This window comes from Chrysochloris asiatica, unplaced genomic scaffold, assembly GCF_000296735.1.
Source record: "Chrysochloris asiatica unplaced genomic scaffold, ChrAsi1.0 scaffold00026, whole genome shotgun sequence".
Taxonomy (NCBI): domain Eukaryota; kingdom Metazoa; phylum Chordata; class Mammalia; order Afrosoricida; family Chrysochloridae; genus Chrysochloris; species Chrysochloris asiatica.
The window spans coordinates 4,567,327-4,585,543 of record NW_006408544.1 but is presented as its reverse complement, the minus strand read 5'-3'; the positions used below and the strand labels follow the sequence as shown (position 1 = coordinate 4,585,543).

The following is an 18,217-nucleotide window of genomic DNA, read 5'->3' as shown; positions in this document are numbered from 1 at the left end:
TATGTTGGATTGAAATAGATGTTTTAAAACCAACCCCAGTAGTAGTGAGTATGTTTCCTGGGGAGAAGACCTGGCTGCCTGGGGTTATCAAGGAGATTGGTTATTTCTCCCCTGTCTTACCCACTCATTTCCTAAGTGCAGTCAGGTGTCATCAGCTTCTGTGGTGTTTCTCCAGGCTGTCCCCTGGGAGGACCAGTTTGCCTTGATTTTAGGGATACTGAAAATGTCCTCTCCAGAATGGGTACCTGAGCCAGGGATGCCCCTAGAGCTGACAGGCCCACTAAGTGGGCAAGGCCTCCCACCCCCACCCGCTGCAGTAGAGGCCTTTTCCACATGCTAATTTTACTTGGAGGATTTTGCTTTTATTTATTTTTTTTATTATTTCCTATTTGTCTCTTCCAGATGTTTTCAGGGCAGTTTTTTTGTGTTGTAAACTAATTCCATTCATGTTTTAAAAATTTATGAAAGCGCTAATAAAAATGTCAAAGTGGTAAAAATGTTAGCTTTTCCTCTGCTTTGATTAAATTTTGCAAACTGTTTTTGAATATTAAAAAGCCATAATTTTTTTTATTCTCTCTCCTTGCTTTTCCTCTTCTCTCTGGTGTGCGTATGCTCTCTCCTGCCCTCTCCCCCCTCTGGTACGCTCCTCCCTTCCCAGGAGCGATGTATGAGGCGTGCTGCACAGCCAGCGTTCTGCAAGCCTGTTTGCACACCAGGACCTTGGTGCTGTGCATCTCTATTAAATAACGGAGACAAATTAATCTTAGAGACACCAAACAAATTGTCACTCCTCCTCTTTCTCTTCCATTACGTTCCAGTGGACTGGGAAGGGCTGGCTAAGCGATTGGGGGTGGGGGAGGCTTGAGGGTAAGGTGTGCTGCTTGAAAGAAAGGTGAGAGGCACTAGCTTCTATTACTCTCAGTTTTCTCTTTCTCTTTAGTATTCCCTTTAGCTGTATTTCTTATTTATCTTTTTTAATACAAACTAATGAAGCAACTCATTGACCCTTCGTAAACTTTATACAAAGGAATCTACACATGGGTCTGATGGCTAAGTGTCTGTATGACTGGAGATATAGCTTCATTTCAGGATAGGGAACTGGGCAAGGGGAAGGAGGTCTGGTTTTATGGGCTCAAGTCAGCAAGTCTCTGCAAGTCCATTGGGGAAGCAGGGGCAAACTGTGCTACTATCTTCATTTCCCTTTCCAGAGAGGATGGGGATGGGGTATGTTCCTTCCCTAGACCTGTGATGACATTAGCAGTGAGAAGGTTAGGATTCTAACTGAGCAAGCACCATCTCACTCCTTCTTGGGTTTGATCCAATGAGCTAATGAAAACAAAGATCTACTCTCAATCTTGAGTCTGAATTATTAATTGAATTGGTTGATTAGAAGAACTTATTCCTCCTTTTCTGTGTTTCTGCCACTCCAGGAAATCATCGAGTTCCCCATCTTGAAGCTAAATGGCCGGACCATGGAGATTGAGTCTACATTTCACATGTATGTCCAGCCCGTAGTCCATCCACAGCTTACCCCTTTCTGTACAGAGGTAAGGGTTCTAGAGGTGGGAAGCAAGGGTTGCTGGGAGCAGAGCTTTTGTATCAGTGGTGCTCTATACAGACTGCTTCAAAAAAGCTTCTTGGTGTTAAGTGCTGTCGAGTCAGTTCTGACTCATAGTGACACCCTGTGTAGGGTTTCTGAGGAGCAGCTGGTAAGGTTGAACCGCCGACCTTGCAGTTCAAACCAACCTTTACATCCAGCACAATAACCTACAGTGCCACACCAAGACTCCTCTTAACCGTTAGTGGTTAAGGCCAGTGCACACTGAACCCATCAGTTGGCTTTATACGAAGTCTACCACACTACTCAGGCCTCTGTGGTCATTGTGGACACAGTGGCACAATCTGTTCCAGTGTCACCAACATTTTCCCTTTCTTTGCTATCTCTACCCTTCCTGGTGATTGGGAACTCAGTCCAAGAAGCAGGATGGTGCCATTTTCCCTTGGGACCTTTGGCAGCCATTTTCCAAGCAGTAAAAATCTCAACTACTTGAAGGGAGATGTAATGTTCAGGCTTTCTTAGCTTTCTAATGATGTCACCTGGCAAAATGGTCCCGTGTTAAGCATAGGTTGAGCTAGTGGGAAGCTTTCTCTATCATCCAGGGAGAGAGAAGGACAATCCCAGTGGGCTGACTTGTCCTTATCCTAGGCTGGTACTGTACTCGGCCACCTTGTCAGCAGGTTAGTATTGGCCTCATTTTATATCTTGTTTACATTTTACATAGAGATTTTAATACTTGTCAAGACTCACCAGAGCCTCTGAGAGTTTTGACTTCCAGGACCGTGCAGAGGAGCTTTTGGTGGCTGCTTTCCACAGGGTTGCACCATGTTTTAAGCACTCTGATGGTCAACAGGCTGTGGTGGAATTGTGGGCCAAGTATGTGTGGTTCAGAGGTGATGGAAAGACATTACTTATGTTTTGTGCCATTGAGTCAGTTCCCACTCATAGTGACCTGGTACAGGAGTTCCAAGGTGGTAAATCTTAACTACAACTGCAGAAAGCCACATTTTTCTCCCACAGGGTTGTTAATAGTTTCAAACTGCTGACCTTTCGGTTAACAACTCACCTCATAAGCTACTATGCTACCTGAGCTAGAAAGACAGTAATATTTCTGTAATTTTTTAAGAGTTTGGGGTTGGAGTGCACTAGAGACTTTGTCCCTTCAATTTACATACTTATCTTCTACTTATTAATGAAATGGGGGGAAGCAGTTCCTGAATAATCCCCAGCCAATCTCCTTGATATAGAGGAAGTTGACGAAAGTCCTGTGTGATCCTGTTGGGAAGGCCCAGTGGGCTCTGAGGCTGACTTAGCTTAGGTATGAGGTCTTGAGGGTTGTGCATAGACTTGATGCCAGTGTTTGTTATTAGGTGGGCCTTTGTCATGGGCATCCATCTGTCAAGGACATCGCTGTTCCAATTAATGATTTTGAGGTTTTCGTTCCCTCTTTGGCTTACATAAAGGAGCCCTGATGGTACTGTAAGATAAGCACTGGACTGCTAACTGCAAGGTTGGAAGTTCAAACCCACCAGCTACTTTGTGGAAGAAAGATGAGGCTGTCTGCTTCCCTAAAGATTTACTGCCTCGAAACCCCATCTAGGGTTGCTATGAATCGGAATCAACGCAATAGCAGTAGATTTGGTTTTAGTTTTGAGTGTAGTTTGTTGTTGTTAAGTGTTGAGTCAGTTCTAACTCATAGTGACCCTGTATAGGGTTTCCAAGGAGCGGCTGGTGGGTTTGAAATGCCTACCTTTTGGTTGTCAGTCCAATGCCCACCCTACAGTGTGCTTTTCCCTTAAAATTACCTATACCACTAGGGGGTGCTAATCTGTCCTTTTTGCCCCCTTTGAAAAATCATTTAAATGGTGATGAAATCTCCTTCCTTATGGGAAGAGAAGGAAAGACTTTCCTTACACCAGCCAGCCATCTGACCCCACCACTGGCCTGGAATAGTGTCGTCTTGTCTTTCTCTATATATGTGGCCTCTATATATGTGGCCTGCCCCTTGCAACTATCAAGCTTCAGCTTTGTGAGATCAGTCTATCTGGCACAGACAAGGCAGGCCTATATTTTGGAAAGATTTTTGCCTGTTTAGGAATAGAAAAGGGTGCTGCTGGAGCTTGGCCCTGAGTAGGAGTGGATCTGGAAAGAGCTGGAGAGTATCTGGAACTGCGGTTACCACAAGTGTGTGTGTGTATATTAGGGTTGTGGAAGGAACACTGAGAGGGAGTATGAGAATATGCTGAAAATTATTATTTCCAAAAAGTTCACCAAGTACATTCATATTTTGGAGGGTAGTAGGAGTGGTGGTGTTGGGATCCTTGTTCTGAAGCTCTACACTGCTTGCACTGCAGGACCTCAGTCTAGCACCACTTGATCTCAGGCTTCCAGGGTTCAAAGCTCTCCATGATCTAGACCCTGTTCTTTCCTGCAGCCTCATAGCTCCCTTCTTTTCTCACCCCACTCTCCTCAGCCCAAGGCTGCCCTTTCACAATTGGCCTTTGCACATGATGGCTTCTCTGCCTACATACTACTCCCTGACTCCTACTTCTCCTTCAGGAATCTGCTTAGGGAACCCTCCTCCTCAGGCTGGTCTCTACTTACACCAGCTCAGCACTGATGCAGATATGTTGTATGGTAATTTATTTATCTGTCTCCCCACTAGACTGAGTTCCTTGAGGGCAGGAACAAGATCTGATCTGTCTCTGTCCTATCATTAAGGTCTGATATCAAATAAACACTTACCATGAGTTCCTTAAATGAATGAATATTGTCAAGGAATTACTCAGCCACATCTTGCCTTCCCCAAAAAGCATCTGTCCTGCTGACTTGCTCTTCTGAGTAAATGAAATCCTTTTTGGAAGATAATTGCCCTGTCTCCATATCAGGTGGAATTGTGTCACAGAGAAAGGCATGATGGACACAGGATGGTGGCCATCATTCTGAGACTTCATCTCATCCAGCAGTAGCTACCTTTGGGGGTAAGGGTGAGGTCATTCCAGCTGGAGGGATCTTGTAGTAAGTGGGGAACAATCCCAAACCTCTAGATGTGCCTAAGTTGCTCCTGGGAGGATTTTCTGTTTTACTCAAGCTGGTTGAGGGCCCTAGCCTTAGTGTATGTGTATGGCATGCTTGTGGGGAAAGAGAGGGATTCAGTGGTGGGAGCAGGAGCAAGGATTCTGCCTGGAGCAATTCTTTAGCTCACATACAGATGACCTTGTATTCCTCTGTGTAAGGAACATGTTAGCCTTGAGAGGCCCCTCCTTAGTTCCAGTTGAGAGTGTGCCTAGAGACATGGTAGTAGCAGAGATAGAATGAGGTGTGCTTCTTTCCTTTCCAAGCCTTTTCCCTGCCACTTCCAGAATCTGCTCCAATTTGTCAGATCTCTGTCCCCAGCATCTGGGCGGCTGCACAGTCCCTGGCCGCGTGCAGCCTTTTTTTTTTCTTTTTCCTTTTCTCCTTGTTGTCATTTTAAAAAACCTAGAAAATACCCATATTGCTAAACGCCAGTAAAGGGCTTTGTCTTGCACCTGTACTTATAAAGGGTGAGATTTATTGGTCTCTTTGTCTGAGGAGAAAGAGTAGGTCTGATTATCAGATTGCACACCAGAGACAAGTGCTTATGTAATCAACAAACTGTCTTGGTGTCAGAATACGATTGTGTTGGAGATAAACTGTGAAAGGAGAATTCGCTGGATGCTGACATGATATTGGCACTGAGTTTCCTGGGCTGCTTCCTGTAGTTGTTAGTGTTTATGATAAAGCTAGCTCGTTCCTGGACAAAGCCCTACTGCGGGTAGGGAATCGCAGTCACCAGCCATGTTATCAGTCAGGGTCAAAAGCCCCTCGCCTTGTGGTTTCCGAGTCTGGAGAAGTGGGAGTTAATCTGTAATCCCCCAGTGAAAGGAGCCACAGAGCACACATTAATTCTTCCTCTCACCTCTCTTGCTTTAAGTGTTTAAGGTCTCTGAGCTCTGTTTAGCCTGTGAGCCCTAGTTCTCAGCTCAATAATACTTGGCTTTGCTCTAGTACCTTTCATCCTGGAGATCTGAAAACTTTTTACAAACCTAAATTAACCCAAGTAGGAATTGGCTTAAGTTACAGTATGAAGGATTTAAGTCAGGCCTAGGTAGAACTTCCCAGTATTAATTTTACACAATTGCCTTTTCTTTCTCACACACAGCTTCTTATATAAGTATGATAGTCAGTCTTCCAGGTTACCTGTGTGAGGGGTGAGGGCTTTCTTAATTTCACTCCTTCTTCATCCATTGCTTTGGCAGAACTGAGGGATAAAATATGACCCAGTCTTAGTGGGATCAGTACAGGGGAGAGAGCCCAGTAGCTCAGCCCCTGTGTCTCTAAGGGGTTGAGTTCCAAGTCCTATAGGAGCTCAGCTGTGAGGTATGGCTTTCTGATACATAGAGAGAAGGGCACGGACCTCTCTAGACTCCTCCAGGCTGTTGATTTTAGGATTGTGGGCCATGGGGGTGGAGTTTGTGAAAGTCCTCACACCCTGTCAGCCCCAGGATGGGAAGAGGTGGACCTAGTCTGCAGTGAGAGACTCTGTAGGAGGACATCAAAGTAGCACTCCAGTTTCCTTTTCAGTGCTGTGATTTTTTTTCTCCCCACATCAGAACAAGTGATGGTAGTGTACACAGTTCCTGACCTAAGCTCATGTGTACACCAGGGCGGGAGGATTTTTGGCACGGGTGCTATTGGTTTTCTGTATGAATGAGACTGTCTTTTTTTTTTTTTAGTTTTTATTGTGAATTGAGTGATAATTTACATGGGTAAACATCGGTTTTACAACTCATTTCATTGCCATGATTGCAATCTCCTCTGTGCATCATCTTTCAACAGTATTTGCTTCCATTCCCCACCCCCACCCCCTTTTTTTTCTTGGCGGGGGGGATGTATACCAAAGCACTCATGAATATATAATCATTTAAACAACCAAGGGGTACATTCTGTAAGCCTGCCTCCTGGCCACCAGCACTCAGTCTTTCTCTTTCCATGAGTCAGAGTCCTCAGCTGCTCTCCCTCTCCATGCCCTCACCTGTGCCGCCATCTCTGGTGTCGCTGCTTCTCTGGATAGGGTCCCACATTCTGCTTGTGCTCTTTTCCCTTGATGCTCCTAGTGTTTTTGGACTGTAAGATTAACTACTCCCCACTTTTTGCTACAAAACTTCTATCTTTACAGTTGCAACAGTCACAATTGGTCATGATAACAATTACTCACTATTGAATCATAAGAATCTTATCGACAGCTCTTTTCACCAGATCCATCTAGACAAGAGAAAACTATTCAGTGGGGATTTTACCTTCCCCCGCACATTCTGAAACTAAAGTCCCTCTTGAAAACTTGTAAGCCAGTCACTTCATGCATTTATAGCCCCCCCCCACACATCCCCATTTTAGGTAGCCAATGTTGAGTGAGACTGTCTTGAATCCCTTTGGTGTTCACCTCATCTGAGTTGTCCTAGGGCTGGTGGGAACCAAGAGAAGGAATAGACCTCTCCTCGCTCAGGAAACTCAGACCAGAAACAAGACTGACCCTAGAGTTTTCCAAGAAGTGGGGGTGGCTGTGGACCTGTTTTTCCAGCATGTTCCTGACCCTAACTCCAAGTGGCTGGAAGATATGACTCCACTAGCTGTAGAAGAACTTAGCAGGCGAGAAGCTGGGCCAGATGGGCAGAATGAGTGTGTGGGCACCAGCTAGCCAGCTGGCCATTGGACAAGCCGACCCTGACTTTCTTTGGCCCCTACAGGCCTGAGACAAAGCACCTCAGCGTGTGAATCTGGAATGTATACAGACTGTGGGTGCTGGCTGGGCTGGCTGGGCTGTCAGGGTCCTGCAGGAAGAAGGCGAGTTCCACTAGGGCGGGGTCTTTATGTCCTTTTCACTACTGGATCCCTAGTTCCCAGACTAGGGCCCAGCATGGTGCAGGCTTTCCAGGAATTGTTGGTGACTAAATCAAAGGAGGAGTCCCTGCACTCAAAGACTAAATAAAGCTGCTGAGCCAGGGTACTTCGAATCCCCACCTCCCCTCAGCCCTCTACCCTCAGTAGACCACCTTTCTTCTCCTTGACTCAGGCCCTCCCTCTGCTGGGCACTTCTTTGGTCTTTCAAGCAAGGAGAGGGTGTGGAGGTACCAGCCGGGTGGGCATGCTGTGGGTTAAAGCCTTGCAAAACAACAGTGTAGTTAATCTTTCTAATTTATTTTCCTTTTAGACCATGGGAAGTCTGTAGGCAGCAGCTGTTACCCAATTAAAATACAGATTAATATAAAAACAGTTTCTGGAATATAAAATAGAGTGGCTGTGTCCTTACACTTCCTTAAAATACAACCTAATAATGACTTGATGAACTACAGAAACCCACCTAGAGGAACTCAGCGTTCTTAAAATGAAAATTTCTTCCCTAAAAGGTGTGTATTACCATTCCATGTAAGTCGCTATGAGAAAATAACCTTCCCTCTTAGAGCCTGCGGTTTCTGTGAGTTGGGTATTTGGTATTCATTAAATGTAATTATAGTTTAATTGGAGTTTAATTCTCCCCCACCTAAAAAATAAAAAAAAAAAAAGAGAGAGAGAGAGAGAGAAGTTTCCAAGCCAGCCTGCGATACTTTCCTTTCTGGAACTAGCCAGGGGCATGTTGGGTCTGGCAGTTTCTAGCTGCTGTCCAGGACTGTGGCCAGGGACCATATGGCTCAGATCCTTGTAGGCATTCTTTCCTTAGGCTGTGCTTGAGGGAGATTTGACAACATAACAGCAAGCTTGTTTGAACCTAGGCCGGGCCTGGGTAGTGGTATTGTTCTGAGCATAGACCTGTGAGTCAGAAATTCTCTAGACCAAGTTCTGTGCATTAGACCACCTTGCGTTATTTTTCTCATTGGTTAAAGGTGACTGTTTCCTACTTTACTAGTTGGTTTCAAGGACCCTGGTACACAAGTGAAGGGTGGAGCCCCTGGCGCTCACCCAGGCCCTCCACCACCACCCCTTTTTTTAAATAAGTTTTTATTGTGAATTTAATTGTGATAGTTTACATGGGAGAACATTTGTTTTACATTCATCCTATCGTATATCGCTTCACTGCCATAATTACAATCCCCTCCATGCTTCATCAACTAACCAAAGGGTTCCCCACAAGCCTGCCCCTCGGTCATCAGCACACAGCCCCTCTCCATCTCTGAGAATAGAGTCCCCAACTGCTCCATTATCATCATCATCTCTGCCTCCTCCATCTCTGGCGTCACTGCTTCTCTGGCTCTACCTCTTCTCCTCTCTCCTGACGGTCCCAGGGACCTCCGCTCCTGGAGTACAGATTCAGCCACTCCCCTCCTTGCTATAAATCATCTACCTTTACATTTCCAACCCTCACAATCAGTCCTGATACCAATTATTGACTATTGTACCACAAGAGCCCTCTCCCCATCTCCTTTCATCAGTCCCGCCCAGAGAGATTGGGTACTATTAACTGGATATTCTACCTTCCTAGGCCCTGCCTTGATGGTAGGCTATGTGTGGTTTGGGGGAAATGCTGGACATGGAAGCTCAGAGCCAGGCTAGCCTTGAAACCTGCCTGCCTGCCTGCCCTGTGTGAAGTCTCTCTAGGCTTTTCAAGAACCTTGGTGAAACTTGGAGTTGAATTTACCTTATACTGTAATTTGTGGGAAGTTTCTGAACCGATTGAATACAAAATACATATAAAATCTAATGTGTTTGCAAAATAAAGCTGAGACAGATGTGAGACACACTCCATCAGTACATGAATGTGCGCCCATCTCAGGGCAGGCTTTGTGGGGCTTTATTGCCAAGGCTTCTAGTGAAGTTCTGAACCTAAAGCAGTGTTGGGCCAGAGTCCTTTACAGAAGGAGGAGAAAAACAGACAGGAAAGGATCCACTGCATCCTTGAGTGCCTGCCTGTGGCTTTTTTATACCCATCAGCTATTTCTCTTTCTTTTCAGCTCACCGGGATTATTCAAGCCATGGTGGATGGTCAGCCAAGCCTGCAGCAAGTTCTGGAGGTAGGTGGAGTGACCTTTAGTTCCTGACCTGTGACCCCTTCCTGCTGCCTTTCTCTCCCTCCCCTCCTGAGAATGTAGCTGTGTAATTTGACTATGATTATGGCTTGATTAGAATAACATTTGCTGTCACATCAGTGACATGCTGTTGAGAGTATTGAACCATTGATCTGTCATCTCCAGCTGTTCCCATCAGGGTTACTGACAAGATGTCGGAGAGCTGCAGGGAGCTGGGCAGAGGGCTCCCACCTCCTCATGGCCCATGGCCCTGTCCTGGCTGACTTGGGGACAGCTCTTCACTAGGTGGGTAGGGGAATAGGGGGGCTGAGCTGTGGCACTGCAGAGCTAGCCCCGGGGACTGGAGGTGTTTTTGTTTAGCTTTAGTGTTGGCTCCTCGTGGCATGTGAGCACTTCATTAACTCACCGAGAACTCCCCATCCATGGCTTTTGTTTGCTATCAGCTCCTCCAGGAGGTACGGCTGGGGGCCTGCCTGCCCACTGCAGCTTGCTGCTAGATGCCTTGTGCCTGTTGGGGGTGCAGAGGCTACCTTGGGTAATGATTCTTAATCAGAATAATTATAACAATGGCTTATGTGAGGGAAATCAAATTAAAAGCTTTAGAACCCTTGGCAGAGTCCACACTTCTAGGATGTTCTCAGGGAGCTAGAAAATGTTAAGACACTGAGTCTTTTTCTCCAACTCAAGGGAATAAGGAAGTAAGGTGCTTAGCCTCAGCTTGTCTCCCACCCACCTCCAGCTTGGGGCTTCCAAAGGGAGAAAAGGTTCCTATCCTTTCTTTCTCTGTAGGGGAGGGGAACAGAGAACAAGCAGGTGACTCTCATTAGGTGCTTTATTTATTTATTTATTTTATTTAAGGTTTGTATTGTGGATTGAGTGAAAATTTATAGGGCAGATCATCAATTTTACATTCAACAAATCATACACAATGATCCCCTCCATGTACCATCAATTAACAGTATTTCTCTCTATTCACTTTAGCTCTTTTTTTTAAAAAAAACAACAAAAAACACTCCTGCAACTTGACCTGAACTCAGGGAGGTAGTAACTCTAAATATTATCAGAGAGGGAAGGAGTTTTCACATCAAGTACCACTGCTATCCCCTCTGTACACAGGGTAGATAGGGACGGGCAACTTAGACGTTGGCTACCTAAAGTATTGTTGTTGTTGTACCATTGAGTCGGTACCGACTCATAGCGACCCTACAGAATGAAACACTGCCCAGTCCTGGGTCAACCTCACATTTGTTGCCACACTTGAGCCCATTGATGCTGCCACTTTGCCAATTCCTCTCACTGGGGGTCTTCAGCTTTTTCTCTGACCGGAGGGTTACCTTACCAAACATGATATCCTTCTCCAAAGATTGGTCCCTCCTGACAATATGTCTGAAGTATGGAAGATGAAATTTTGCCATCCTGGCCTCCAAGGAGCACGCTGGCTGCACTTCTTCCGACACAGATCTGTTTGTTCTTTTGGCAGCCCATGGCACTTTCAATATTCTCCTCCAACACCATAACTTAGAAGCATCAATTCTTTTACGGTCTTCCTTATTCACTGTCCAGCTTTCGCATGCATATGAGGTTATTGAAAAGAGGGGGCAATAATGGCATGAAGTGACTAGCTTACAAGGTTTCCAGGGGGAGTTTAGTTTAATAGTATGAGGGGGAAGAAAGAGTTCCCACTGAATAGTTTTCATCTTGTCTAGATGGGTCTGGTTAAAAGAGATGGGTATAAGAGACTTGTGATTCAATAGTGAGTAATTGTTATCTTGGCAATTTGCGACTGTCACAATTGTAAAGGTAGAAGTTTTGTAACAAAAAGGGGGAGTAGTTAATCATACAGTCCAGAAACAAAGGACCGTAGGACCATCAATGGAGAAGAGCACAAGTGGAATGCGAGACCTTATTCAGAGAAGCAATGACGGCAGAGATGGGGATATGGAGAGAGGGATCAGCTGAGGAGTCTAGATTCATGAAAAGAGGGAGACTGAGAGATGACAGCCAGGAGGCAGGCTTATAGAATGTGCCCTTTGGTGGTGTAAATTATTATATATGCTTGAGTGTTTTAAAAAAACAAACAAAAACTAAAGTGAATAGTGAGAAATACTGTTAACTGATGGTACATGGAGGGGATTATAGTCATTGTAATGAAACAAGGTGTATGATTTGTTGAATGTAAAACTGATGATTTGCCCTATAAAATTTCACTTAGTCCACAATAAAAATGTTAAAAAAAACCCAAAACACTCAGGCATATGTAATTGAATCTTATCTACCCTGTGTACAGAGGGGGCAGATAGCATTGATACTTGATGTGAAGACTCCTACCCTCTCTGTTGGTATTTAGAGTTACTACCTCCATGAGTATAGGTCAAGTTCATCAAATTGTAGCAATTTACCCTCGTTTCCTTTATCGAAAATGGTTTTGTTCTTTTCTGTCTTTCTTTTTTTTTTTTTATATCTTCCGGTAGTCGAGTTCTGATTACCAAGCCATCGATGCTAGGTCGAATGGCTACTTTCTGCAACTTTGGGTGTTCTTGTGCTCTTCCTCTCACTTCATATCAGCTGGATGCTTCACTCTCAGCTCTAGCCCTCTGTTTCTGTGTCCTTGTCTATGGGCTCAGGAGCCCCCAAGTGCTTTATTTATTTTTAAGATCCATAAACCAAAGCTCAGACACCATCAAAGAATGGGCAAAAGCAGACTGGATGGCAGGGCCTATCTATATTGGAAGTCAGCCTAGAGGAAATGAGGTGTGTTGAGGAGATCTTTCTTTAGCTAAAAGGGCTGTCTCATGGAGAGCTCTGGTAGCGTAGTGTTTATGAATCAAGCTTCAAACCTCAAGGTTGGCAGTTCGAAACTACCAGCTGTTCCATGGGAGAAAAATGAGGCTTTCTTGTCCCGTAAAGATTTATAGCCTCAGAAACCCCGTACAGGGTCACTATGAGTCTGAACTGACTCCACGACACATAACAACAACATGGTGGAGACAGTTGCAGATTGGAGGCAGGGCCAGAGCACAGGTTTGGGCTCACACTAGTGGCAGAGTGTACTTCTGGTCACTGGGAGTGTGTAAGCTCAGTGGTCGATCAGACTCTGGATAGAGTCAGGACTAAGGTACCTGCAGTAGTTGGAGAGAAGATGAGCTCTGAGTTGCTTGCCAGTCCCATTGACCCTCTTTTTTTGTTTGTTTTTAAAAGAGAGATTTGCTACTATAACTGAGAGGGTTCCTTAGCATGGACTGCTCCTTATAAGACCAGACCCAAGGAGAGAGAGGGGACACATTCTTCCCTATGCCCCAGCCAGCATCTCCAGCCAGAATGTGGAAGTTGAGAGAGGCCAGAGAACAGGCAGCTTTGGCTGGGATGTCTCTGGCTGGGATTGTGGGAGAATGCCACTTGCTCTGGGCTAATATCATACCAGGACTGCTGCGCTGCTCATTTTTCTCAATTGCTTCAGCTGAGGGGGAGAGGTGATCTTTAAGAGGTATCCTCCTGCAGACCCCAGACCAGCTCTGGGCAGAGTGTGCAGAGAATTTAGGATCTCACTCAGGAAGCTGTTTTTCTGTTATTTCACATACTTGGTGGTAAAGAGGGAAGATTCCTGGCATCACATCAGCCTGATCAGGGGGTCTCTAGGGTCTCTGGCAGGATGAGGAAACCAGTCTGAGATCTACTTTGTCTGATGAGCTCTGAGATGGTTACTAAATGAACTTCTTGATCCAACCACAGTCCTCAGCAGGTTGCAGCTAGATGTTTCCTTAGCTTGTGTAAGTTGGACTTGGGCTGGGTCCCTCTATGCCTGTGGTAGCTGGGAGGACTAACCCAGCTGAAATTATCATGGTGGTTCCTCTAACCCTTTATTCATTCAAGCAGAGACGGAAAGGAAAAGGACAGATTTTATTCCACATATAGCGGCACTTCTGGACAGGATCATAGTAAAAGGTGCTCAGTAAATATCTGCTGCATGAATGAATGGCCTGGGTCCTAAGTTTCCAAGGAACCCAGTGAGTATTAAGTGTTTCTCACAGTCAAGGCCTGGTCTTGCTGGCTGTTGCCTTATAATAGTCCTGTCCTGTCCTGCTTTCTCCAAGGGCCACTATGTACAAGTTGAGGCAATAGAGAGCCCCTCTAGTGGATGGGACACACTTTGGGGATTTAAGATCAGGGAGGTTATGCTGATTTGGAGAGATCCAGGTTTGCCTGCCTCTTTTCTCTTGTAAAGTATGCCTTCTTTTATGTAGGTCACCCTGGGAAAAGGATGGGGGAGGAGTGTGTTTGCATTCATGTGTAGGCAAGGGATTGGGCCAGAGTGGCTGGTGAGACAGACCATTCAGCAGGGGAACGTCCAGAATTTAGTTGCTGAGATGGCTGAGGAGAATTCACAGCAAGTACAGACTGTGATAAGTTTAGAGACCACATGCTCTGCATTAGTCTGGCGAAAGGGACCAGCTCTGACATTCTGGGAGGTAGGGCCACTATAGCCTGGAGGCTGGATGGGATCCTTGGCCCCACTCTAGTATGACTTCAGCATGGGCTGGACCTCCAGAATCTCAGGATGTCCAGGGAGCCTACCCATGCCTGCTTACAATTAATCTTATTTAACAATTTCTGTGGACTTTCTGTTACCCACTAGGCACATGGTCTGGCCTAACAGTCCCCTGTTGTTGTTAAGTGCCATGGAGTCGGTTCCGACTCATAGTGACCCTGTACAGGGTTTCTGAGGTTGTAAATCTTTATGGGAGCAGAAAGCCTCATCTTTCTCCCAGCTGGTAGTTTCGAACTGCTGACCTTGCGGTTCATAGCCAGATTCGTAACCACTACGCTACCAGAGCTCCTTAACCTAGTCCCCTAGCCTCATTTTTTACCCCTTTGGTGTGGCGCTGTGGGTTAGTGTGCCAGACTGAAAAGCTGTTTGAACTGCATGGGTGACAGTTCAAGCTCACCAGCTGCAACTTGGAAACCCTATACAGGGTCGCTATGGGTCAGAAGCAACTCGATGGCACTTCACCACAACAACAACACACAGTGGATTTCAGTCACACTGACCTTTTCCTTATTCATGTTTTCAAATATTAAGCAAATATTTATTGAATAGGCAGTAGGCTAGGTTAGGGATTAAACCAGTGAATAAGAATTCTTGCCTTCATTGTACTTACAGTCTGGTGGGACTAGCAGGCATTAAATAGGTAATTGCTTCTTATATAAAATGATTGTTCTTGTGCCTCTTCCCTTGCTTGCAGAATCTTTCCACCTTTCCTAGTTGAGTTATGGTCTTTGAGAATCATTTTCTGACTGCTTCCCCTGAGAAAAGCTACTTCCTCCTCTTGGTTCTATAGCACTCTGCTCATGTCTCCATTGCTGTGTCTGCCATATTGTATTATGATGCTCTGCACATGCCTTTCCCCTCTTCTTATGTTACTGCCTGTCTTGTGGTGGGCACTTAATACAGGATCACATTTACTTCTAAAAACAACCCTGGGAGGGTTAATCATCCTACCCCTTTGTTTAGTCGAAAGAAACAGGCTCAGAGGGGTTAAGTGACTTTCACATGATGATTTCCCATCAATGACACTGTCAGGATATGGAAGAGCTAAGGTTAGAACCCAGATCTGTCTGACTTAAGTCCTGTGTTTCTGAGTACTATGTAGTTTAGCCTTTAAAAAGAATCCTTTATGGCACTTTTCTTGTAAACTGATTTTAGTGTTCGTACTTCCAGTGCAAATACTAAGATCAAAAGGATGACAGGAAAGACAGGCTTACAGGGTATTTAGGAGCAGTTTCTTTTGCCCTCTAGGAATTGAGTGCAACCTCAGAACATTTTGCTGAATTTGAATCCTCAATCAGGAAGAGAAGACATACAAAATCTAGGGCCAGTTTATGTTAGCGCAGGTGTCAGGACTGGGCTCGGATTCTGCAAAGGGGCCTCTCTTTCAAGACTCATGGTGGAAATTAACTTAACTTTTAGGAAAGGAGATTTTACTTTCAAACTTTCACTCTTTTGTGCCCACCCTTTCACACATGTACAAAAAATCTTTTTGATATGGAGTTGATTCTAACAAACTTGGTTAGATGTTTGAGGACAAGGACTGGTTCTTATTAAATTCTTTCTGACTCAGCAATTTGGAGCAATAGATGTCAATAAGCATTTAGTGGGTGAAATGAAGAAATACATGGAAGAAGATGTGGATTGGAGTCCCTGCTTGGGACCTCTTTCCAGCTTATTTTCTTGACCCTGAACAACAGCCTGTGCTAAGCTGTGCCTTTGTTGGTGGACCAGTGAGAGGAAAGACTAGGTCAGAGCAAGGTACCTGGACTAATTGGGTTCTGTTCTTATCATGTCCAGAGCAAGCTGCCAGGCAATAGGTAAGTGGAGGAGTTCTTCCCTCCTCCCCACCACTTGGGCATCTGGGCTCTTTCTGCAGGATCTTCCTCTAAATACCTCCATGCTCCTGAGCCAAGGCTGAGAGCCTAGAGAGGAGCCTTGGCTGGATAAGATTACAATTTGCTCCTGCTCTGATTACAAGCAGCTTATCGGCGTTTCACTGTTGTGGCTGTTCACAAGCTCAGGGAAAGAAAAAGGAAAATTTCATCTCTTCTTGTGTACTTTTCAGAGGGTCGATGAGTGGATGGCGAAGGAAGGCCTCTTAGATCCAAACGTCAAGTCAATTTTTGTCACCTGTGGAGACTGGGACTTAAAAGTCATGTGAGTATGAATGAGAAGGGTTCCATTACGAGCAGGGCTTGGAACCTTTCCGAGGCCCCAAAGAACAAGGCTCCAGGGCAGTTGGGTTGGGGATTCCTTGCATCTCTGGGACTGCCAGGGCTAGAAGAGGACTAGGAGCCCCACTTTCTGCCTGCTCTCCAGAAGGGGACAGACCAGTTAAGGCCCCTACCAGGCCTACTGTTGTTAGGGCCTCCCTGCCTTTTGCAAACCTCACAACTCAAGACTGCCCTTCCAATAGCTGGGCTACATGTTATTGCCTTAGAAGGGAAATGTATATACAGCTTTTTAGTTTAGTTTTTTTTTGTTTCTAGCACCACCTACATAGTAGGTGTAAGGAGCTGTGGTAACGTAGTGGTTACTAATCGGGCTGTGAACCGCAAGGTCAGCAGTTTAAAAACTACCAGCTGTTCCATGGCCCCACTTCTGTAAAGATTTACAGCCTCAGAAACCCTGTACAGGGTCGCTATGAGTTGGAACCAACTCCACGCCACATAACAACAACAACAACAACATAGTACTGTGGGCTAAGGCGCCAGACTGCAAAGCCATTTGAACTTAAAGGTTGGCGGTTCAAGCTCACCAGCTGCTCCTTGGAAACCCTATACAGGGTCACAGCCGACTCAATGGCACTTAACAACAACAACATAGTGCTCACTCTGTAGGCACTATTCTCAGTGTTTTAGAAATAATAACTTAATTAACAACCTGATGAAATAGGACATCAGGCTTGGGAAAGTGGAGGGTTACTGAAAGAGAGGAAGACCTCCAGCAAAGTGGATTGACACAATGGCAACAACCATGGGCTTGAACTTCACAATCATGAGAATGATTCAGTGCTAGGCAGTGTTTTGTTCTGTTGTGGATAGGGTCACTATGAGTTGGAACTGACTCAGCAGCACCTAACAACAACAACAACAACAACATGAAGTAGATAATATAAACCCAAATTGAACAAAGCCACTGATGTTACGTCAATTCTGATTCTTAGTGACCCTATAAGACAGAATAAAATTGCCCCACTACCATGTAGGGTTTCCGAGGCTGTATATCTTTACAGCAGCAGACTGTCAGATCTTTATTCTGCACAGTGACTGGTGGCTCAAACTACTGATCTTTTTGATTAGCTTCTGAGTGCTTTAACCACTGCATCACCTGGACTCCCTAGGTATGATGGTGATGGTGGTAGTAATGTGCTCTAGTAGAGATGGTTCCAATTCATAATTACCCTATATAGGATTTCCAAGGCTATAAATCTTAGGGGAGCAGAAGGCTTCATCTTCTCTAGTGGAGTGGCTGGTAGATTCAAACTGTTGACCTTGTCGTTAACCACACAATTTGTAAAGGTACTATGTTGTTATTGTTAAGTGCCATTGAGTCGGTTCCAACTCATAGCGACCCTGTATAGCATTTCCAAGGAGCTACTGGTGAGTTCTAGTGTGGTGCTGTGGGTTAACGTGCTAGACTGCAAAATCGGTTTGAACTGCAAGGTTGGCAGTTCAAGCTCACCAGCGACTCCTCGGAAACCATATATGGGTTGCTATGAGTTGGAACCAACTTGACGGCACTTAACAACAACTGGTGGGTTTGAACTGCTGACTTTGTGGTTCAAACCAATCTTGCAGTCCAGTGCTTTATCCTTCCGTACTACACCAAGACTCCAAAGGTAGTCTGTTAGTGCTGTCATTAGGGGCCGTCGACTCATAGTGACCCTGTATAGGATTTCCAAGGAGCTACTGGTGAGTTTGAACTCTTGACCGTGTGGTTCAAACAGCACCACACGAGGACTCCAAAGGTATGTTGTTGTTTTTGTTATGTACTGTCGAGTCGGTTCCGACCCATAGCGACCCTGAACAGGGTTTCCGTGGCTGTAAATCTTTACGGGAGCAGAAAGCC

The 18,217-nt window shown here is 45.3% G+C and overlaps 1 protein-coding gene across 1 annotated transcript in view; it reads left to right on the top strand.

Moving 5' to 3' along the window:
• The window catches only part of ERI3 (ERI1 exoribonuclease family member 3), a 168,466-nt gene that overhangs the window by 37,714 nt on the left and 112,535 nt on the right, over positions 1-18,217 (top strand). Inside the window, exons 4-6 of the mRNA XM_006839687.1 lie at positions 1,431-1,547; positions 9,526-9,585; positions 16,212-16,303. Of these exons, the coding sequence (XP_006839750.1) occupies positions 1,431-1,547; positions 9,526-9,585; positions 16,212-16,303 (269 nt within the window). The remainder of the gene's footprint in view (positions 1-1,430; positions 1,548-9,525; positions 9,586-16,211; positions 16,304-18,217) is intronic.